Source organism: Jaculus jaculus, chromosome 9, assembly GCF_020740685.1.
Source record: "Jaculus jaculus isolate mJacJac1 chromosome 9, mJacJac1.mat.Y.cur, whole genome shotgun sequence".
Taxonomy (NCBI): Eukaryota; Metazoa; Chordata; class Mammalia; order Rodentia; family Dipodidae; genus Jaculus; species Jaculus jaculus.
Window position 1 is genome coordinate 81,815,328 of NC_059110.1, and position 20,514 is coordinate 81,835,841.

The window sequence follows — 20,514 nt, forward strand, 5'->3', positions numbered from 1 at the left end:
CTCTGTCTTTCTCTGCTTGCAAATGAATAAATAAAATAAAATAAAATAAAAAGTAGATTATCTAGCCAAGAGTAAGGACAGCATGCATCAGAGGGGATAAGCATAGACATTTAGAAGACTTTTGGATGGGCATGCCCTCTCCTTTTAGCCACATAAATAGCAGAAGCTTCCTTGTAGGTCTGCGACTTTCCAAGCCATAGACTTCTGTTCTGCTTCTCAGCTCCAGATATCAGTTTCCTCCTACTGAGCAGACTTCATCCAATCAGAGAGTAGTTGAATGCCCCCATAGCCTGTTTCCACTATTGCACATGTGTACATCTTCCTTGGCTGGTTGATTTTGTAGCTTGCAGGATACACTGTTTGTTAAAACTATTGATAAGCATTATCCACATGCAGCTTGCATAGCATTTTCTAGCACTTACTGAAAGCTAGCTGGCTTCCATCTTACTTCCAACATAATATCTCAATGTCCTGTGACTGCAGCCTGTGTTGTTTTTGGTAGGTCTTACCATTTGGATCTAGTGGATAACTAAATGCTTTGGCAGTAGCCTACTTTGTTTTGAGGCCTCATGGGCCTACATGACCAAGAACTCACTGTGGGTCACCCATATCTGGCAGTGGGATGTACCAGCAAAAGCTTACAGTTTTAGGGTAGTTTTCTCCATCCCAACTGGGTGCTTCTGCCTAGACTATTCCCCTGCTTTCTTTATATTTGAAAGGTATGTGCAACCACACTTAGCCATTTATTATTATTATTATTTTTTTTTTTTAGAAGAGAGAATTGGTGTGCCAGGGTCTCAGCCACTGCAATTGAACTCTAGACACTTGTGCCACCAAGTGGGTATGTGTAGCCTTGCACTTGTCTCACATTTTATGTATCTGCCTTATGTGGGATCTAGAGAGAAATTGAACATCAGTCCTTAGGCTTCACAGGCAAGCACCTTATTGCTAAGCCATCTCTCTAGCCCTGTTTTGTTTTTTTGAGGTAGGGTCTTGCTCTAGCCCAGGCTAACCTGGAATTCACTATGTAGTCTCAGAGTGGCCTCACTCATGGTGATCCTCCTCCCAAGTGCTGGGAATAAAGATGTGTGCCATAATGCCCAGCTAAATTTTTATTTATTTGCAAGGAATGAGAAGCAGGGTGAGGGGGAATGAATGGGTGGGCTGGGGCCACTAACCACTGCAAACAAACTCCAGATACATGCACCACCTTATGCATCTGGCTTTACATGGATACTGGGGAATCAAACCCCAGTCCTTAGGCTTTGCAGTCACACGCCTTAACTACTGAGCCATCTCTCCATCCTCTCTCCCCTTTTATTGAGGTAAAGTCTCACTGTAGCCCAGGCTGACCTGGAACTCACTCTGTACTCCCAGGCTGGCCTCACTCACAATCCTCTACCTCTTCCCCTTAAGTGCTGATATTAAAGGCTTGTGTTCTACCCCCAGCTATCTTTGCTTTCTTGAAGGTGTCTTCTACAATGAAGATTTTTTTTTTTTGGTTTTGATGTAATATAATTTATCTATTTTATGCTTTTTGCATATCTAAAAGATCATTGGCTAATCCAAGTTAATGAAGATTTACTTTTATGTTTTCTTCTGTGAATTTTATAGTTTTAGTTGTTAAATTTAGATTGTTAATGCATTTTGAGTTACTTTTGCATATGAAGTACCATAAGGATAGGTTAAGTATTTAAATGTAAAAACACAACCATAACCATACTAGAAGAAAACATAAGTAAATATTTATTTAATCTTTGGGTAGATTTCCTGTGCCATGTTATCAAGACAGAAAGCATAAAGGAAAAGCAACAGATTGGGCTATATAAAAAGGTAAACATTTTTTATATTTAATTCTCAGGTTCTTGCGCATGCTAGGCAAGTGCTTTACCTCTGAGCTACAGCCCCAAATGACTATATGATTCTTTTCCAATATTTTATTTATTTGAGAAGGAGAAAGAGGCAGATACATAGAAAGAATTGGTGTGTCAGAGCCTCTAGCCACTGCAAATGAACTCCAGAAGCATGCGCCACGTTGTGCATCTGGCTTTACGTGGGTACTGGGGTATTGAACCTGGGTCCTTAGGCTTTGCAGTTAAGCATCCTAATCACTGACCCATCTCTCTAGCCCCTGGTTATTACTTATTCTGTAAATTAAATTTATTTATTGATTTTTTTCCCCGAGGTAGGGTCTCACTCTAGCCCAGGCTGACCTGGAATTCTCTATGTTAGTCTTAGGGTGGCCTTGAATTTACGGCGATTCTCTACCTCTGCCTCCCAAGTGCTGGGATTAAAGGCGTGCACCACCACGCCCAGCAGCCCCTGATTTTTAGATATTTAAAAAATTTTTATACAATATTTATAAAGTAAAATTATATTTAAACAGTCTTACTAATAAGTACATCACACTCAGACTTAGTTCTGAAGGTATAAAGTTTTTACTGTTTTTTGTTGTTGTTCTCCAGGGGGTAAATTCTCGGAATCCTCGAAGACCTCCACCTAGTTCTGTAAATACAGGAGGCATCACAGAAATAATGGCAGAAGGAGGTGAACTAGAGTTTGTGAAAAGGATTATCCATGACAGTTTACAACTTAAAAAAAGATTAAGGTAAGTGGGTCATTGCAGTATATTTTCCCCTTGTGCAATAACCAAAGAAACGGTGTCACTTAGAAGAAAATTAAATATTGAAGACTAAAGTATTAAACAAAAGTGGATCCAAAACTGTAGAGACCCTGTTTCTAGGGATGTTCCCATGTCTTTAATTGATGTGTTTCTTTTTTTTTAATTTAATTTTTTTATTGACATCTTCCATAATTGTCAACAATATCCCATGGTAGTTCCCTCCCTCCCTCTACTTTCCCCTTTGAAACTTCTCTCTCCATCATATCCCTTCCCCCTTTCAATCAGACTGATGTGACTTTCTTGTAGTTATCTACATTGATAGACTGAAGGAAAATACCATATGATTGCATTGCTCCCAGTAGTATGGTCCTGTGATGTACCAAAACTGATTCAAATATGGCTTTTGATTAGAAAACACATGGGTTCAAAACTGTCCTGTGAACCAGAATAAATTTATTTCCTAGTCCTTGAAACAATTTACATTCTTGGAATTGCTCTCCAAAACAGTGACAGATGTGAGGACATTGAACTGTCAAGAAGCCTAATGAAGGGGAGCAGAGATCTCCAACCACCTTCAGAAACCGGTTATGGCTGTACTGTTTTAAAAGCTAATTGCTTTGGACAATGCATCTGTCATAAAGCAGCATTAGAATACTCCAAAGGACAGCTTGTCTAGCTGGACATTGTATCCTCCACATGTTTTCCTTTCTTTCTTTCTCTCTTTTTTTTTAAAATATCTTATTTATTTATTTGAGAGAGAGAGAGAATGAATTGGCATGCCAGGGCCCTTGGCCATTGTAAACTTAAGTCCAGACATATTTGCCACCCTGTGTATCTGGCTTATGTGGGTACTGGGGAACTGAACATGGGTCCTTAGGCTTTGCAGGCAAGTGCCTTAACTGCTTAGGCATCTATATATATCTCCTGAGATTTAGCTTTGACATATATGGGAAGATTTTTATAAATTTTTATAAATTCAAATCAGTATGTGTCCCGGTTTGGCAGTTTTGAATTTATTTAAATGTTTATGGAAAGCAGTTTGATTATTGAATGGTTAGCCTCTGAGAAAAATTATACATTAAATCCAAATGTTACTTATCTGTTGACTTTTAAAAAAAAATAATTTTATTTATCTTCAAAGAGATGCAGAGAGAGGGAGGGAGGGAGAGAATGGGCACACCAGGGCCTCCAGCCACTGCAAAAAAACTCAGGATGCATATAACACCTTGTGCATCTGGCTTATATGGGGACTGAGGAATTGAACCTGGATCCTTAGGCTTCATAGGCATATGCCTTAACCACTAAGCCATCTCTCCAGCCCCTATCTGTTGGCTTTTGAGAGGATTGTTTTTCTAGGGTACATTTTTCTTTTTTATCTTTATATATATGTACATGTATAATTTATTTGAGAAAGAGGGGGAGAGAGAGACAGAATAGGTGCACCAGAGCCTCTAGCCACTGCAAACGAACTCCAGGTGCATGTGCTCCCTTGTGCATCTGGCTTATGTGGGCCCTGGAGATTCGGACCTGGATCCTTTGGCTTTGTAGGCAAACACCTTAACTACTAAGCCATCTCTCCAGCCCTATTTTTTTTTAAAATATATTTTATTAGCTGGGCGTGGTGGCACACGCCTTTAATCCCAGCACTTGGGAGGAAGAGGTAGGAGGATTGCATGAGTTCAAGACCAACCTGAGACTACATAGTGAATTCCAGGTCAGTCTGAGCTACAGTGAGACCCTAACTTGAAAAACAAAACAAAATTTTATTTATTTATTTTTATTTTATTTATTTGACAGAGAAAGAGAGAGGGAGGGGGGAGAGAATGGGCATGCCAGGGCTTCCAGCCACTACAGATGAATTCCAGACTCCTGTGCCCACTTGTGCATTTGGCTAATGTTGGCCCTGGGGAATCAAACCTGGTCCTTTGTCTTTGCAGGCAAACATCTTAACTGCAAAGCCATCCCTCCAGCCCTTTTATAATCTTTTTTTATTAAAAAAATTACTTGAGAGAGATGGCTTAGCTTGCCTGTGAAGCCTGAGAACCCTGGTTCGAGGCTCAATTCCCCAGGACCCACGTTAACCAGATGCACAAGGGGGCGCACGTGTCTGGAGTTTGCAGTGGCTGGAAGCCTTGGTACGCTCATTCTCTCTCTCTATCTGCCTTTCTTGCTCTGTCACTCTCAAATAAGTAAATATAAAAATGAACAAAATTATTGATTTGGCTGAGAAAGGGAAGAGAGAGAGAGAGAGAGAGAGAGAGGGTGGGTATGGTTGCATCAGGGCCCTACAAAGGAACTCTACACATATGCTATGTTGTGCATCTGGCTCCACATGGGTACTAGGGAATTGAACCTGGGCTGCCAGACTTGCCAGAGGTAGATAGAGAATGTGTGCACCAGATACATTGGCCACCTTGTGCATTGGGCTTTTTGTGGGTGCTGGGGAATCGGACCTGGGTCCTTGGCTTTGCAGGCCAGTGTCTTAACTGCTAAGCCATCTCTTCAGCCCAGTTTTTTTTTCTTTCTTTCTTTTAATATTAATAAAATTTTTAAAAATAAAATAAATAAATAATAAAATTTAATATTAATAAAATCTTAAATATTAAAGTCCTCATTTGAACTTCAAAAATAATTTTATGAGCCTGGAGAGGTGGCTTAGTGCCTAAGGCGCGCTTGCCTGTGATGCCTAAAGATCCATTTTTCTCCCCAGATCCCATGTAAGCCAGGGCAGAGGTGATGAATGCGCAAGGTCGCACGTGCACAAAGTAGTGTATGTGTAGAGTTCCTTTGTAGGGCCCTGGTGCAGCCATACCCTCTCTGCCTCCCTTCCCTCTCTCAGCCAAATAAGTAATTTTTTCTAATATAAAAAAGATTATGGGCTGGAGAGATGGCTTAGCGGTTAAGCGCTTGCCTGTGAAGTCTAAGGACCCCGGTTTGAGGCTCGATTCCCCAGGACCCACGTTAGCCAGATGTACAAGGGGCCCATGCGTCTGGAGTTCATTTGCAATGGTTGGAGGCCCTTCCACGCCCATTCTCTCTCTCTCTCTCTATCTGCCTCTTTCTCTCTCTGTCGCTCTCAAATAAATAAATAAAATAAACAACAACAAAGAAAAAGATTATAAAAGGGCTGGAGGGATGGCTTAGCAGTTAAGGCATTTGCCTGCAAAGCCAAAGGACCCAGGTTTGATTCCGCAGGACCCACATTAGTCAGATGCACAAGGGGGCGCATGCATCTTAAGAGTGGCCTGGAACTCTTGGCTATCCTCCTACCTTTGCCTCCTTAGTGCTGGGATTAAAGGCATGTACTACCATGCCTGGCTTTTTTTTTTTTTTTTTGATTTATTGACAACTTCCATGATTGTAAACAATATTCCATGGTAATTCCCTCCCTCCCCCACTTTCCCCTATGAAAATCTACACTCTCCATCATATCCCCACCCCCTCTCAATCAGTCTCTCTCTTGTTTTGATGTCATGTTTTTTGAGAGGGCTAGGGTAATGGCTCATCAGTTAAAGGTCCTTGCTTGAAAAGCCTGCTAACCAGGGTTGAACCTTGGTTTGATTCCCCAGTATATATAAAACCAAATGCACAAAGTGACACGTGTGTCTGGATTTATTTGCAGAAGTCAGAAGCCCTGTTGTGCACATTCATATTTGTTCTTTCTCTCCTTCCCTCCATCATTTATAAATAAATTAATAAAAATAATTTTTAAAAAGTAAAGAAAATTTATATCTTAATCAGGTGTGGTGGCTTATTCTTTTAATCCCAGCACCTGGGAGGTTTTCTGTGAGTTCAGTATCAGCCTGGGCTAGAGTGAGACCATACCTTGAAAAACAACAACAAAGTATTTTACCTAGGCATAATAGCATAGGCAGGAGTATCAGAATTTAAGGCTAGCTTTGGCTATATGAGACCTTATGTGCAAAAAGCAAAAAACCATTTTAAAAAAGAAAATCTTAGCTAGGCATGGTGGTGCACAGCTTTAATCCCAGCACTTGGGAGGCATAGGTAGGGGGATCGCTATGAGTTCAAGGCCACCCTAAGACTACATAGTGAATTCCAGGTCTGCCTGGGCTAGAGTGCGACCCTACCTCAAAAAACCAAAAGAAAAAAAAAAAATCTTAGCCAGATGCAATGGTTTATGCCTTTAATCCCAGCACTCGGGAGGCAGAGGTAGGAGGATCGCTATGAGTTCAAGACCACCTTGAGACTACATAGTGAATTCCAGGTCAGCCTGAGCTAGAGTGAGACCCTACCTTGGGGTGGGGAACAGAATCTTGATCCTATAAGTCAAATGTGTTAAGTTTGTTTCAGGATGGCACCAAGATGTCAGATTCCTGTCTCACTTAAGTCATGCCCAATTACTACTTTGTTTTGTATACTAAAGGGATTCGCAAATGGAAGGCACTTGGAAGGTAAAGTTTATGTGTCATAGGTCTGTAGATTGGAACTCAGTTGGTCTCAGACCTTTAGGCCTTCATTGTGGTGGTTTGATCCATGTTGTTCCCCATAAACTTAGGTAGTCTGAATGCTAAGTTCCTAGGTGATAGTAATTTGGAAATTAACGCCTCCTGGAGTGTATTGTTGTGGGTAGGCATAAGGGTGTTATAGCCAGTTTCCTCTTGCCAGCATTTGATGTCTACTCTCTGCTCATGCTGTTGTTTTCCCCTGCCATCATGGAGCTTCCCCTCTGGCTTGTAAACCAACACAAACCCTCTTTTCCCATGAGCTGCTCTTGTTCTGGTGTTTTTTTTTTTTTTTCCTTTTCCCATGGGAGGAAAGGATTTATTTAGGCTTATAGTCTCAACCCGAAGCTTCCCCACAGTGGAGAAGAGTGGCAGGCTCACACCACCACAAATCCACAGGAGAGAGAGAGCGCCAAGGCTGAGCAGCTCTGAATGCACAATAGGTCTGCTCCCATCAATATACCTCTTCCAGCAAAACTGCGACCCTCAAATGCTCCCTTAGCTGGGGACCAAGCAGAAACTCAATCACAAACCCCTGAGGCTATGGGGACATTTTCACCCTGGCATCTTAACATGGGACTACATTATATAGAACACGGGATATAGCCCCAAGCTGCAAAATGGCCTAAGAGAAGGGCAGGTGTAGCTTCAGGCAAACCTTGCTTCAGAGGCATAAATGGCATATTTGGAGCTGTACACTCCCTTTTTTAAAAAAATTATTTACTTCTACTTACTTGCAAGCAGAGAGAGAAGAGAGTCTGCCAGAGAGAATGGGTGTGACAGGGCCTCCAGCAGCTGCAGACAGAATCCAGGTGCACATGCCACTTTGCACATCTGGCTTTATGTGGGTACTGGGGAATCAAACCCATGTCGGGAGCCTTTGCAAGCAAGCGCCTTAACCGCTAAACCGTCTCTCCGTCCTTTTTTTCTCCCCAAGGTAGGGTTTCACTTTAGCTCAGGCTGACCTGGAATTCACTCTGTAGTCTCAGGGTGGCCTCAAACTCATAGTGATCTTCCTACCTCTTCCTCTTTTTTTTTTCCAGGTAGGGTCTTACTCCAGCCCAGGCTGACCTGGAATTCACTATGGAGTCTCAGGGTGGCCTCGAACTCACGGCAATCCTCCTACCTCTGCCTCCCGAGTGCTGGGATTAAAGGTGTGCGCCACCACGCCCGGCCCTACCTCTTCCTCTTGAGTGCTGGGATTAAAAGCATGTGCCACCATGCCCAACCTCCTTTTTTTTTTCTTTTCAAAAAATTTTTTTTTAATTAACAACTTCCATGATCATTAAAAATATTCCATGGTAATACCCCCTCACTTTCCCCTGTGAAACTCCATTCTCCATCATATCCCTCCCCGTCTCAATAAGTTTCTATTTTATTTTGATGTCATCATCTTTTCCTCCTATTATGATGGTCTTGTGTAGGTAGTGTCAGGCACTGTGAGGTCATGGATATCCAGGCCAATTTGTGTCTGGAGGAGCACGTTGTAAGGAGTCCTACTCTTCTTTTGGCTCTTACATTCTTTCTTCCATGTCTTCCACAATAGACCCTGAGCCTTGGAAGGTGTGATAGAGATATTGCAGTGCTGAGCATTCCTGTCACATCTTCCCAGCACCATGATGCCTTCTGAGTCATCCCAAGGTCACTGCCATCTGAAAGAGAAGGTTCTCTACCAAAAGTGAGAATAGCATTAATATAAGGGTATGAACATTAAGAGAAGTGCTTAATGGGCAGTTTGATAAGCATAGCATATACATTTAGTCAGACAGTTTTAACAACAGTTGTTCCCTATGGCTCATGACTACCCATTTTAAGTTTTCAATATCAGGGATGTATTCCCTCCCATGGAGCAGGCCTCCAATCTAATTAGAGGGCAGTTGGTTTCCACCATGACAAACGTGCCACTATTGTACCTGTTGGCTCATTTGGCCTGGCTGGCCAAATCTTTTTTTCTTTTTTAATATTTAAGTTAGTTAATCTATGTATTTGAGAGAGGGAAAGAGGCAGTGGGAAAGAGGGAGACGGAGCTTTCAGCCACTGTAAGCCACCTTGTGCATCTGGTTATGTGGGTACTGAGGAATTGAACTGTGGTCCTTTGGCATTGCAGGCAAGTGCCTTAACTGCTAAGACATCTCTCCAGCCCATTGTTCTGTTTTTTTCTGCCAGCAGTGAGAACCTGACTGCAACATTTGTGCTTTTGTAGGAAACACACTTCTCTCCAATCCCCACTTTCTTTACTAGCTTTGAGGTAATGATCCTGCTGAGAGATGATTTGGTTCTACCATGAAGTTTTTTTTTTTAAGATTTTATTTTATGTATTTATTTATTAGAGAGAGGGAGAATGGGCGTGCCAGGGCCTTTAGTCACTGCAAATGAACTCCACATGCATGTGCCTCCATGTGTATCTGGCTTATATGGCACCTGGAGAATCGAACCTTGGTCCTTAGGCTTCACAGTCAAATGCCTTAACTGCTAAGCCATCTCTCCAGCCCTTTTTGTTTTAAATTAAAAGATATATATATTTATTTGAAAAAGCCAGGTGTGGTGGTGCAGGCATTTAATCCCAATAATCAGAAGGCAGAGGTAGGAAAATTGCTGAGCGTTTGAGGCCACCCTAAGACTACATAGTGAATTCCAGGTCAGCCTGGAGTAGAGAGTGAGACTCTACCTGAAAAAAAAAAAAAGAAGGATTTTTAAAAAGATTTATTTGAGAGAGAGGGAAGAGGAACATAGAAAATGGGCATGCTAGGTCCTTAAGCCACTCCAGGTGGATGTTCCCCCTTGTGCAGCTGGCTTATGTGGGTCCTGGGGAATTACACCTGAGTCCTTAGGCTTTGCAGGCAAACACCTTAGCCACTAAGCCATTTCCTCAGCCCCTGCCCTGAAGTTTATTTTTTTTAATTGACAACTTCCATAACTGTAAACAATATTCCATGGTAATTTCCTCCCTCCCTCTCTCTTTCCCCTTTTAAACTCCACACTCCATCATATCCTTTCCCCCTGTCAATCTGTGTCTCTTTTATTTTGATGTCATGATCTTTTCCTCCTGTTATGATTGTCTTGTGTAAGTAGTGTCAGGCACTGTGAGGTCATGGATATCCAGGCCATTTTGTGTCTGGAGGAGCACGTTGTAAAGAGTCCTACCCTTCCTTTGGACATTCTTTCTGCCATCTCTTCTGCAATGGACCCTGAGCCTTGGAAGGTGTGACAGAGATATTTAATTGTTAAACACTCTTGTCACTTCTTCTCACACCATGGTGCCTTCTGACTTCACAAATGACTTCACAAAGTCATTGCCATCTGAAAAGAGAAGGTTCTCTATCCAAAAGTGAGAGTAGCATTAATATATGGGTATGAACATTAAGAGACGTGCTTACCAGGCAGTTTGGTGAGCATAGTATATGTATTTAGCTGGACACCAGTAGATATTACACCATTAGCCTCATGGCTACCCCTGTTGTAGGTTTTCAGTATTGGATGTATTTCCTTCCACAGAGCGGGCCTCCAGTTCAATTAGAGAGCAGTTGGCTTTCCCCCATAACAGACATGCCACTATTGCACCTGTTGGCTCACTTGGCCTGGCTGGCCAAATTTAAGGCTTGCAGTGTCCACTGTTGAGTATCTCTACTGGTAATTTCCCTCCCATTGAACTGCATGCATTGTAGCATTTTCCTGCTTTCTGTCAACTGGTCTACATGGAAGAGGTTTTTAGCTCAGCCTCAGCAGGATTTCTCCGTGACCTTGCAGCTCAAGTATATGGAGTCTTCAGCAGTAGGGCCTTACCATCTATTCCTGGTGGGAATGCCATGGAGTTTTTTATGTGCCTTTATAAAAGGATAAGCTTCTAGTTGGGCATTGTGGTGCATGCCTTTAATCGCAGCAATTGGGAGGGAGAGGTAGGAGGCTCACTGTGAGTTCAAGGCTACCCTGAGACTACATAGTGAATTCTAGGTCAACCTGAGCTAGAGGGAGACCCTTCTTTGTGAGTTTAGGATAATACCTTTTGCAACTAAGAGAATGAAGTAAAACATCATGTTAATGTGCTCTAAGACTGAAAAGTGCTGTGAAAGTGTTAAATAATATTAGTTACCTCTAGTTTTGTTATCTCTTAGAAACAATGCACCACATCTTCAGAAAGTTAGAGAATGCAGAGAGGTTTGTTCCAAGACCTGGGATGCAAGTATCAGATGGTTTGATAGGCACTTCCAGTCAGATGGTTATAACCATGAACAGAAGAATCTAGTCTTTGTTGTTGCTTGTTCATTTGTTTTATTTATTTTGCATGTGTGTGTGTGTGCGCACGCATGCATGAGTAGTCAGAGATGTGTCATGTATGTGGAAATCAGGACAATTTGGAGGCTATCTATACTCCACTTTCTGAGTCAGGTTCGCTTGCCACAACCATGTGCTTCTGGCTGGAGTTAAAGGCATACATCACCAAGCCCAGTTTATGCAAAGGTGAAGATCAGGCCTATGGCTTTGTGCATGATGGGCAAGCATTTTGCCAACCACTGAGAAGAGAGTTAAAATCAACAAATATGTCTGGCATGCACTAGGGTGTCTGAAAGCAAATTATTCACTGCCTTGGGGAAGCTTTCTACAATGCAGTCTGCCCTCCTCCATCCCTTCTTTACTTTTTCTCTCATATGCCTTTCTCTCATCCATCCATCCTTCCCTCCTCCCTTCTTGACAGGGTCTATTCTGGCCTCAAACTCACAATGATCCTCCTATTTCCGCCTCCTTTGTTCTGGAATTAAAGGCCTATTCCACCATGTCTGCCCCCCCTTCTCTCCCCCCTCCCTCTCCCCCTCCCTCCCTCCCTCCCTCTCTCTCTCTCCTCTCTCTCTCTCTCTCTCTGTATTTTCTCAGCCTTTTCTCACTTTTTGATAATTGTTCTGTGTTTACCAAAAATAATACCTTTTTTTTTTCTTTTGTTTTTTGAGGTAGGGTCTCCCTCTAGCCCAGGCTGACCTGGAATTCACTATGTAGTCTCAGAGTGGCCTTGAACTCATGGCAATCCTCCTTCCTCTGCCTCCCGAGTGCTGATATTAAAGGCTGAGCAAGAATGCTTTTGCTTTTAAGGTTTGTATGCTAAATTGTTCGGGTTTAAGGGGCATAATGATTTTGTATCTGCTTCTCATATAGCTTAGAAAGGGTTGAAAGATGACTCAGTGGTTAAAGTGACTTTCATTCAAAGCCTGACAACCTGGGTTCAGTTCCCCAGAACCCACATAAAGCCAGAAGTACAAAATCATGGCATATGCATCTGGAGTTCATTTGCAGTGGCAGGAAGTCTTCTTGAACCCATATTCTCCTTCTCTGTCACATATATTTATCAAATATCAAGTAAAAACATGAATATATTTTCAAAAAAATAGCTGAGAGTGCTGGAGAGATGGCTTAGCTGATAAGCCACTTGTCTGAGAAGCCTAAGGACCCAGGTTCAGTTCCCCAACTCCTATGTAAGCCAGATGTACAAGGTGGCACATGCATCTAGACTTTGCAGTGGCTGGAGGCCCTGTTCTGCCCATTTTCTCCCTCTCCTCTCTTTTCTGCCTCTTAAATAAATAGCTTAGAGAAATATGCACAAATAAAGCAAATGTTAGAACTTGTTAATTGACAAATCAAGGATATACTAGAGTCATTTGTACTAATCTGGTAGGTTTGAAGTTATTTCAAGATAGTTTTCTTGAAATTCACTGTCTCAGAGGAACCCCTAAAAGCTGTAATGAGTTGAGTGCTATTTTTCATCATTAAAATAGCATAATGAGTTCAAAGTCTCTTGGGTAACTAGGTCTTACTTTTGTTCCTTTTTTTTTCTACTTTCACTTTGATTAGTTGTCACAAGATACCTGTTCAGAGTAGCTAGGGTTTAGTAGGTAGTTGCTTTTAAATATAGTTAGAATCAGAATTTTAAAAATATATATTTAATTTATTCATTTTTATTTATTTATTTGAGAGAGAGAGAATGGGCGTGCCAGGGCTTCCAGCCACTGCAAACTTCCAGCCCCCTTATGCATCTGGCTAACATGGGTCCTGGAGAATCGAGCCTTGAACCAGTATCCTTAGGCTTTACAGGCAAGTGCTTAACTGCTAAGCCATCTCTCCAGCCCTTTAAATAAGTTTTTTGTTCATTTTTATTTATTTGAGAGAGAGAGAGAGAAAATTTAATTTATTTATTTGAGAGTTGAGATGAAAAAAGAGGGGCAGATAAAGAATGGGTGTGTCATGGGTCATGGTCTCCATCCACTGCAAAAGAACTCCAGATGTGTATGTGCCACCTTGTGTATCTAGCATTATGTGGGCAGTGGGGAATTGAACCTGGGTCCTTATCTTTGCAGGCAAGCACCTTAAACACTATGCCATCACTCCAGCCCAGAAACAGAATTTTTCAAAAAATTATTTTTGTATATTTATTTGACAGAGAGTGAAATAGATAAAAAGGCAGACAGAGAGTGAGTATGGATACACCAGGGCTTCCTGCGACTACAAATAAACTAGATGTATGAACTACTTGGTGCATCTGGCTTTATGTGAGTACTGGGGAAATGAACTCGGCTCTCAGGCTTTCCAAGCAAGTGTTTTTAACAGGTGAGCCATCTCTCCAGCCCAGGATTTATTTATTTTTATTGAGAGAGAGAAGAAGAAATAAAAAAAAGACAGAGAGGGGCTGGAGAGATGGCTTAGCGGTTAAGTGCTTGCCTGTGAAGCCTAAGGACCCCGGTTCGAGGCTCGGTTCCCCAGGTCCCACGTTGGCCAGATGCACAGGGGGGCGCACGCGTCTGGAGTTCGTTTGCAGTGGCTGGAAGCCCTGGCGCACCCATTCTCTCTCTCTCCCTCTGTCTGTCTTTCTCTCTGTGTCTGTCACTCTCAAATAAATAAATAAAAAATTAAAAAAAAAAAAAAGACAGAGAGAATAGGCACGCCAGGGCCTTTAGCTTCTGCAAACAAACTCCAGACACATGTGCCACCCTGTGCATCTGGCTTACATGGGTCCTAAGGATTGGAACTGGGACCCTTTGGCTTTGTAGGCAAGTGCCTTAACCTCCAGGCAATTTCTCCAGCGCAGGATTATTATTACTATTATCATTATTATTTTATTAAGAGGCTGTGCCAGGGCCTCTAGGCTTTTAATGCTCAGAGATCCTCCTACCGCTGTCTCCCCAGTTCTGGCACTAAAGATACTTGCCACCATACTTGGCTTCCTTTACTTTTAAATCTTTTTTTTTTTTTTTTTTTTAATATTTATTTGCAAGGGGTCAGGGAATGGATGTGATAGGGTCTCTGGCTGCTACAAATTCCAGATGTATGTGTCACTTTGCATCTGGCTTTACGTGGGTACTGGGAAAAATCGAACCTGGGTCATTAGGCTTTGCAGGCAAACACCTTAAGTGCTGCTGCATCTGTCTAGCCCCAGCCCCTGCCTTTTAAACTTTTAAAAATATTTTTGCTTAGCCGGGTATGGTGGCGTACACCTTTAATCCCAGCACTCAGGAGGCAGGGGTAGGAGGATTGCCATGAATTTGAGGCCACCCTGAGACTCCATAGTGAATTCCAGGTTAGCTTGAGCTAGAGTGAGACCCTACCTTGTAAAACCAAAAAAAAAAAAAAAAAAAAAAAAGTTTTTGCCTGTGAGTGTGTGTGCATACCACACACATAGCACGTACATGTGTATATGCCTTTGTAGCACCCACTATGCTTGCCTCAGACATAGGACACTCACTTTTGGAGGTCAAGTTAATTGCTCCATTGCTCTTCTGTCTGGTCTTGTGTGTGTGTGTGTGTGTGTGTGTGTGTGTGTGTGTTTTCATTCATTCTTCCTTCCTTTTTTTTTTTTTTTTGAGAAATTCCATAATTGTAGGCAATAACCCATGGCTGGAAGGAAAACCCATCCCCAGATGCCAACTAAAGCCCACACCAATAGAAGTGGGCTATTTGGTAGAAACAGCAAAACCACCTTGTGGGTTGTTCACTCAGTATGTACCTCAGTACTACACAGGGCGATGAATCCTGTAGCCTTACAGTAGAATCCTGACCTCTGGTAGATAGCACACAGCTAGACACACGAGGAAGCCACTGTTCTCATGACTACTACCAAGAGCACTCAGAGTTGAACCATGCAATGGTTTTCACAGGGTCTGATTAGTACAAAGGTGAGTGGCTGAGGGTGTGGACAGAACCACGTAAGGCTTCTGTAAGGAGGAGACTGTCACTTCAGGCACACTAACCCATGTTCTGGAGGTCAGGCCTAGACTTCCATTCGAACTGGAGGATGTCAGGTAGCAGGAGGCATCAGACAGGTGAGAAGGTGTTGTAGGAACTCACCAAGGGTTGCAAGGACAGGAGGGGACCTTCCAAACATGGGGAAAGGCTTTCTACATCCTGTCCCTGCAGGCTTAGTGACTAGGGCATTGGCATCCCACGATCACTTTCAAATGCAAGGGCAGCTCACCTGGTCTTGTTTTGAGCTGCTGTCTCCTTTTACCAGAGCTTGTCAGAGTTTCAAAGATTCTTGACCGTCTGCTCCCCTGAAGGACTGGGGATATAGGAGTGTGTGTCCAGACCTAGCTGTTGTATTTATTCTTGTGTGTAATTTGTTCTGTAAATTTGCTTTGCAGATCATAAGTACTTCACCCTCTCTGAACCTACTATCATACTCACATTAACTCAGCAAGACTGTTGAGCTCTTTGGTTTTTCTTTTTCTTTTACCTTTTTGGTTTTTTGAAGGTAGGCTATCATTCTAACCCAAGTTGACCTGGCACTTGCTCTGCTCCAGTCCCAGGCTGGCTTGACTTCAAATTCACAGCAATCCTCCTACTCTGCTTCCCAGGTGCTGGAATTAAAGGCATGTGCCACCATGCCCATCTCTTTGGGTTTTTTCCCTTGCATTGCAGCTAGAAATTGGCTTTTAACAATTTAAACTCTGGCAAATATAAAACTCTTTTCTTGTTTGTCTTGCAGTGCCTAAAAAATAGTTGTTTCTTACATTTTCTTCAGTTTCTTAATTATTTACAATGGAAAGAAAGATTGTTCCCATTCTAGTTAATGCTTCTTCATCTGAAACCAAGTCCTATATACATTTTATACTTAATTAGCTTTTTCTCTTTCTTTTTTGGTCTTTCAAGGTAGGGTCTCACTCTAGCCCAGGCTGACCTGGAATTTACTATATAGGCTCAGGGTGACCTTGGCAATCTTTCTACTTCTGCCTCCCAGGTGCTGTGATTAAAGGCGTGCACCACCATGCCCAGCCTATTTTTATTTTATTTTATTTTAGAGAGAGACAGAGAATTGGCATTGCCAGTGCCTCAGCCACTGCAGTCAAATGCCAGATGCTTGTACCACCCAGTGGGCATGTGTGACCTTGCACTTGCCTCACCTTTGTGGCTTACCTGGGATCTGTAGAGAGATCAAACATGGGTCCTTAGGCTTCGCAGGTAAGCCCCTTAACTGCTAAGCCATCTCTCCAGCCCCCTTTTGACCTTTTAACAAGTTAATCCCATCTTCTCCATAATTCTCTCTCTAGATCTTTACTATAGGACAAATTAATTTTATGATCTGATCCAAGTCTAATGCCATATCTATCCTTAAGCCATTTGTAAGTCAGTCTTATAATATAAGTTCAGGCAGGAGTTAGTAAGTTTTCTTAGTCTGGTGTTGGGGTATTTATTCACCATTTCGTAGTTATTTACTGACATGTCTGCCCCCAGATGAAGTGGCCTTCATTATTGTGACAGATAAAATCTGTCTCCTTCATTTGCTTTCCAAGTACATAGAGCCTTGAAAACACTGGAAAGCTAAAGTGGTTTGAGAGTTGCTTTAAGCTTGTGTGCCATCACTAGACTCGCTCTTTGAATACATTATGTACAGTTTTAGTTACTATCACTTGTACCTTAACTCAGTATTTGTATGCTACCTTTCTCATCTTGTTAACTTGCAAAATAAATACACTATGTGGTTTCATTTTTTTTCTCAAGGTGGTACAGCTGTATGCTGGGAAAAAAATGCAGTCTGGCTCCACTGAAAGAAGAGCTTCGCATCCAAGGGGTAAGGCTTTGTCATTGTCACTCATGTGTATGTGGGTTTTTTTGGTGCTAATGGGGAATAGTATTACTTTTACACCCTAAAAGTAAAGTATTTTGGAAGGCTTTTAAAAATATTTTAACTTGGGCTTGGTTCATGCCTTTTATCCCAGCACTTGGGAGGCAGAGGTAGGAGGATCACCATAAGTTCAAGGCCACCCTGAGACTACATAGTGAGTTCCAGGACAGCCTGGGCTAGAGTGAGAACCTACCTTGAAAAAACAAAACAAAACAAACAAAAAAAGTGGTGGCACAAGCCTTTTTAATCCCAGCACTTGGAAGACAAGAGGTACGAGAATTCCCAGGGGTTTGAGACCACTCTGAGACTACCTAGTGAATTCCAGGTCAGCTGGGTTAGAGTTAGACCCTTGAAAAAAAACAAAGGCTAGAGGATGGCGTAGTGGTTAAGGCACTTGCTTGACAAGCCTAAGGACCCAGGTTTGATTCCCCAGTACCCATGTACGCCAGATACACAAGGTGGCACATGCATCTGGAGTTTGCAGTAGCTGGAGACCTTGGCATTCCCATTTCGTCTCTCTCTCTCAAAGTAAATGAATAAAATATTCAAAAGTAAAAAGCTCAGGCAGGAGAAATGGCTTAGTGGTTAAGGTGCTTGCCAACAAAGCCTATGGACCCAGGTTTGGTTTCCCAGTACCCATGTAAGCCAGATACACAAGGTGATACATGAATCTGGCATTCGTTTGCAGCGGCTGGAGGTCCTGGTGCACCCTAATAAAGTATTTAAAAAAAATAAAAAGCTAAAAAGCTGTGAAGTCGTTCATCCTACTTTGTAATCAAAGACCCAATGCTGTGCAATCAAGTTTTGTTTTGTTTTATAATGCGCATTCTTTGCTTTTGTTTTTTTCTTCAAGGTAGGGTCTCACTCTGTAGTCCAGGCTGACCTGGAATTCACTATGTGGTCTCAGGGTGGCCTTGAACTCATGGCAGTCCTCCTACCTCTGTCTCCCAAATGTTGGTATTAAAGGTGTGTACCACCATCTTTATATATTTTTATTTAGTGTTTTCTTTGCTGTCTTGTATGATCTGTATGACCTCTGGTCTGAACCACTTTCATACCTCATGTTCTTATCAAAACAGCACTCTTACTGCACTAGTTTATGAACATCGTCAAATAAAAAAGAACTAACCATCCTGGTGTGCTTACTGTGGAATCGAGCCCAGGGTATTAGGCCTTTCAGGCAAATGCCTTAACTGCTAAGCCATCTCTCCAGCCCAATAGAAATAAATTAACAAGAACAACAATAACAAAATTGTTAGCTGGGCATGGTGGAACACGCCTTTAATCCCAGCACTTGGGAGGCAAAGGTAGGATCACCATGAGTTCAGGGACCCTGAGACTACATAGTGAGTTCTAGGTCACTCTGGTTAGAGCGAGACCATACCTTAAAACAAAACAAAAAAAAAAAAAATTGAGCTAGGTTTGGTGGTGCATGCCTTTAATCCCAGCACTTGGTAGGCAGAAATTGGAGGATCTCTGTGAGTTCGAGGCCACCCTAAGAATACCTAGTGAATTTCAGGTCAGCCTGGCTTTAGCGAGACCCTACTCAAAAATCAAAAAACAAAAAAAAAAAAAAAAAGAAAAAAGAGCTAACATTTTATATGGGGAGCTGAGCCAACATGTAGTATACAAGTTGTACAAAAAATAAATGAAGTAAGCCATCTCTTGTTCATTTAATTTGAATTTCATATGCAGAGAATGTTCTGTTGCATTATAGAATTTAATATATTTAATAGATGCAACAAGCAGATTAAGTGCAGAGTATTTAAAGTAAAGTATACATTTCATAAATGCAGTTTCAAGAGAAAGCATCATTTTATGTATACTTACACTTTAGGTGTATGTCAAACACGAAGTATATGTTTATGTTTTAACACATTTTCTGATGTCAAACTGTGGTTTTATTGAAAAAAGCTAAAAAGGGGGTGCTGTGGATATGGCCCAGTGATTAAAGGCTCTTGCTTGCAAAGCCTGCTGGTCATGAATCAGTTCCCTGGTACCCACCTAAAGCCAGAAGCATCAAGTGGCATGTGCATGTGGAGTTTTTTGTAACAGCAGGAGCCTTTGGCATACCTATTCTGTCTCAAGTAACTAAAAATTTTGCCTCGTATGGTGACACATGTCTTTAATCCTAGCATTTAGGAGGCAGAGGTAGGAGGATCACAGTAAGTTTGAGGCCAGCCTGATACTACATAGTGAATTCCAGGCCAGCTTGGGCTTAACAGTGAGACCCTACCACATAAAATCAAAAAAAAAAAAAATTATATATATATATAAAATTTAAAAAAAAAGACCTAGGAGTGGCTCAGCAATAAAGTACTTGCCTAGCATGCACAGGTCCTGGATTCATTCCCCCATTCCAAAAATACTAAATGAACAACAAAAAATGTAGGTTTTTTTTTTTTGTTGTTGTTTGTTTGTTTTTGGAGGTAGGGTCTCACTCTAGCCCAGGCTGACCTGGAATGCACTATGGAGTCTCAGGATGGCCTCAAACTCACAGGGATCCTCCTACCTCTGCCTCCTAAATGCTGGGATTAAAGGCATGTGCCACCACACCCGGCTCAAATGTAGGTTTTTAAAAGCAGTGTATGACTTACACACACTCCTAGCACTTGGGAAGCTGAGGCAAAAGATCACAGATTTGAGGACATGCAGGACAGCATAGATCCTGTGTAAAATAAGAAAATAGCCATCTATTGAGCCAGCCGTGGTGGCACATGCTTTTAATCCCAGCACTCGGGAGGCAGAGGTAGGAGGATCGCTGTGAGTTCGAGGCTATCCTGAGACTACATAGTGCATTCCAGGTCAGCCTGGGCTAGAGTGAGCCCTACCTCAAAAAATCAAAAAAAGAAAGAAAGAAAGAAAGAAAGAAAGAAAGAAAGAAAGGAGGGAGGGAGGGAAGGAGGGAAGGAGGGAAGGAAGGAAGGGAGGGAGGGAGGGAGGAAAACAACCATCTAATCAAAAACTTTGTTTGAAGCCGGGCGTGTTGGCTCACGCCTTTAATCCCAGCACTCGGGAGGCAGAGGTAGGAGGATTGCCATGAGTTCGAGGCCACCCTGAGACTCCATAGTGAATTCCAGGTCAGCCTGGGCTAGAGTGAGACCCTACCTCGAAAAACCAAAAAAAAAAAAAAAAAGAAAAAAGAAAAAAACACTTTGAGATGTTGTGTTTGTTGGTTTCAGGTTCCTAAAGTCACCTTCACTGAATTCTGTCAAGGTCGGACCATGAGATGGGCCTTAGCTTGGAGTTTTTATGATGATGTCACAGTTCCAGTAAGTAAAGACTTTGCTTTAGTGTCTCCAAATATCAGCTCATGTTGGGTTTTA

The 20,514-nt window shown here is 42.1% G+C and overlaps 1 protein-coding gene and 1 non-coding gene across 2 annotated transcripts in view; one reads left to right on the forward strand and one right to left on the reverse strand.

The window, feature by feature from the left end:
* Nucleotides 1-20,514, forward strand: part of Mettl16 (methyltransferase 16, N6-methyladenosine) — a 78,021-nt gene that overhangs the window by 46,985 nt on the left and 10,522 nt on the right. Inside the window, exons 6-8 of the mRNA XM_045159484.1 lie at nucleotides 2,466-2,608; nucleotides 17,065-17,134; nucleotides 20,371-20,460. Of these exons, the coding sequence (XP_045015419.1) occupies nucleotides 2,466-2,608; nucleotides 17,065-17,134; nucleotides 20,371-20,460 (303 nt within the window). The remainder of the gene's footprint in view (nucleotides 1-2,465; nucleotides 2,609-17,064; nucleotides 17,135-20,370; nucleotides 20,461-20,514) is intronic.
* LOC123463821 lies at nucleotides 15,402-15,532 on the reverse strand. Its single transcript, XR_006639196.1, has one exon. It is a non-coding gene; the product is annotated as a small nucleolar RNA SNORA71 (small nucleolar RNA).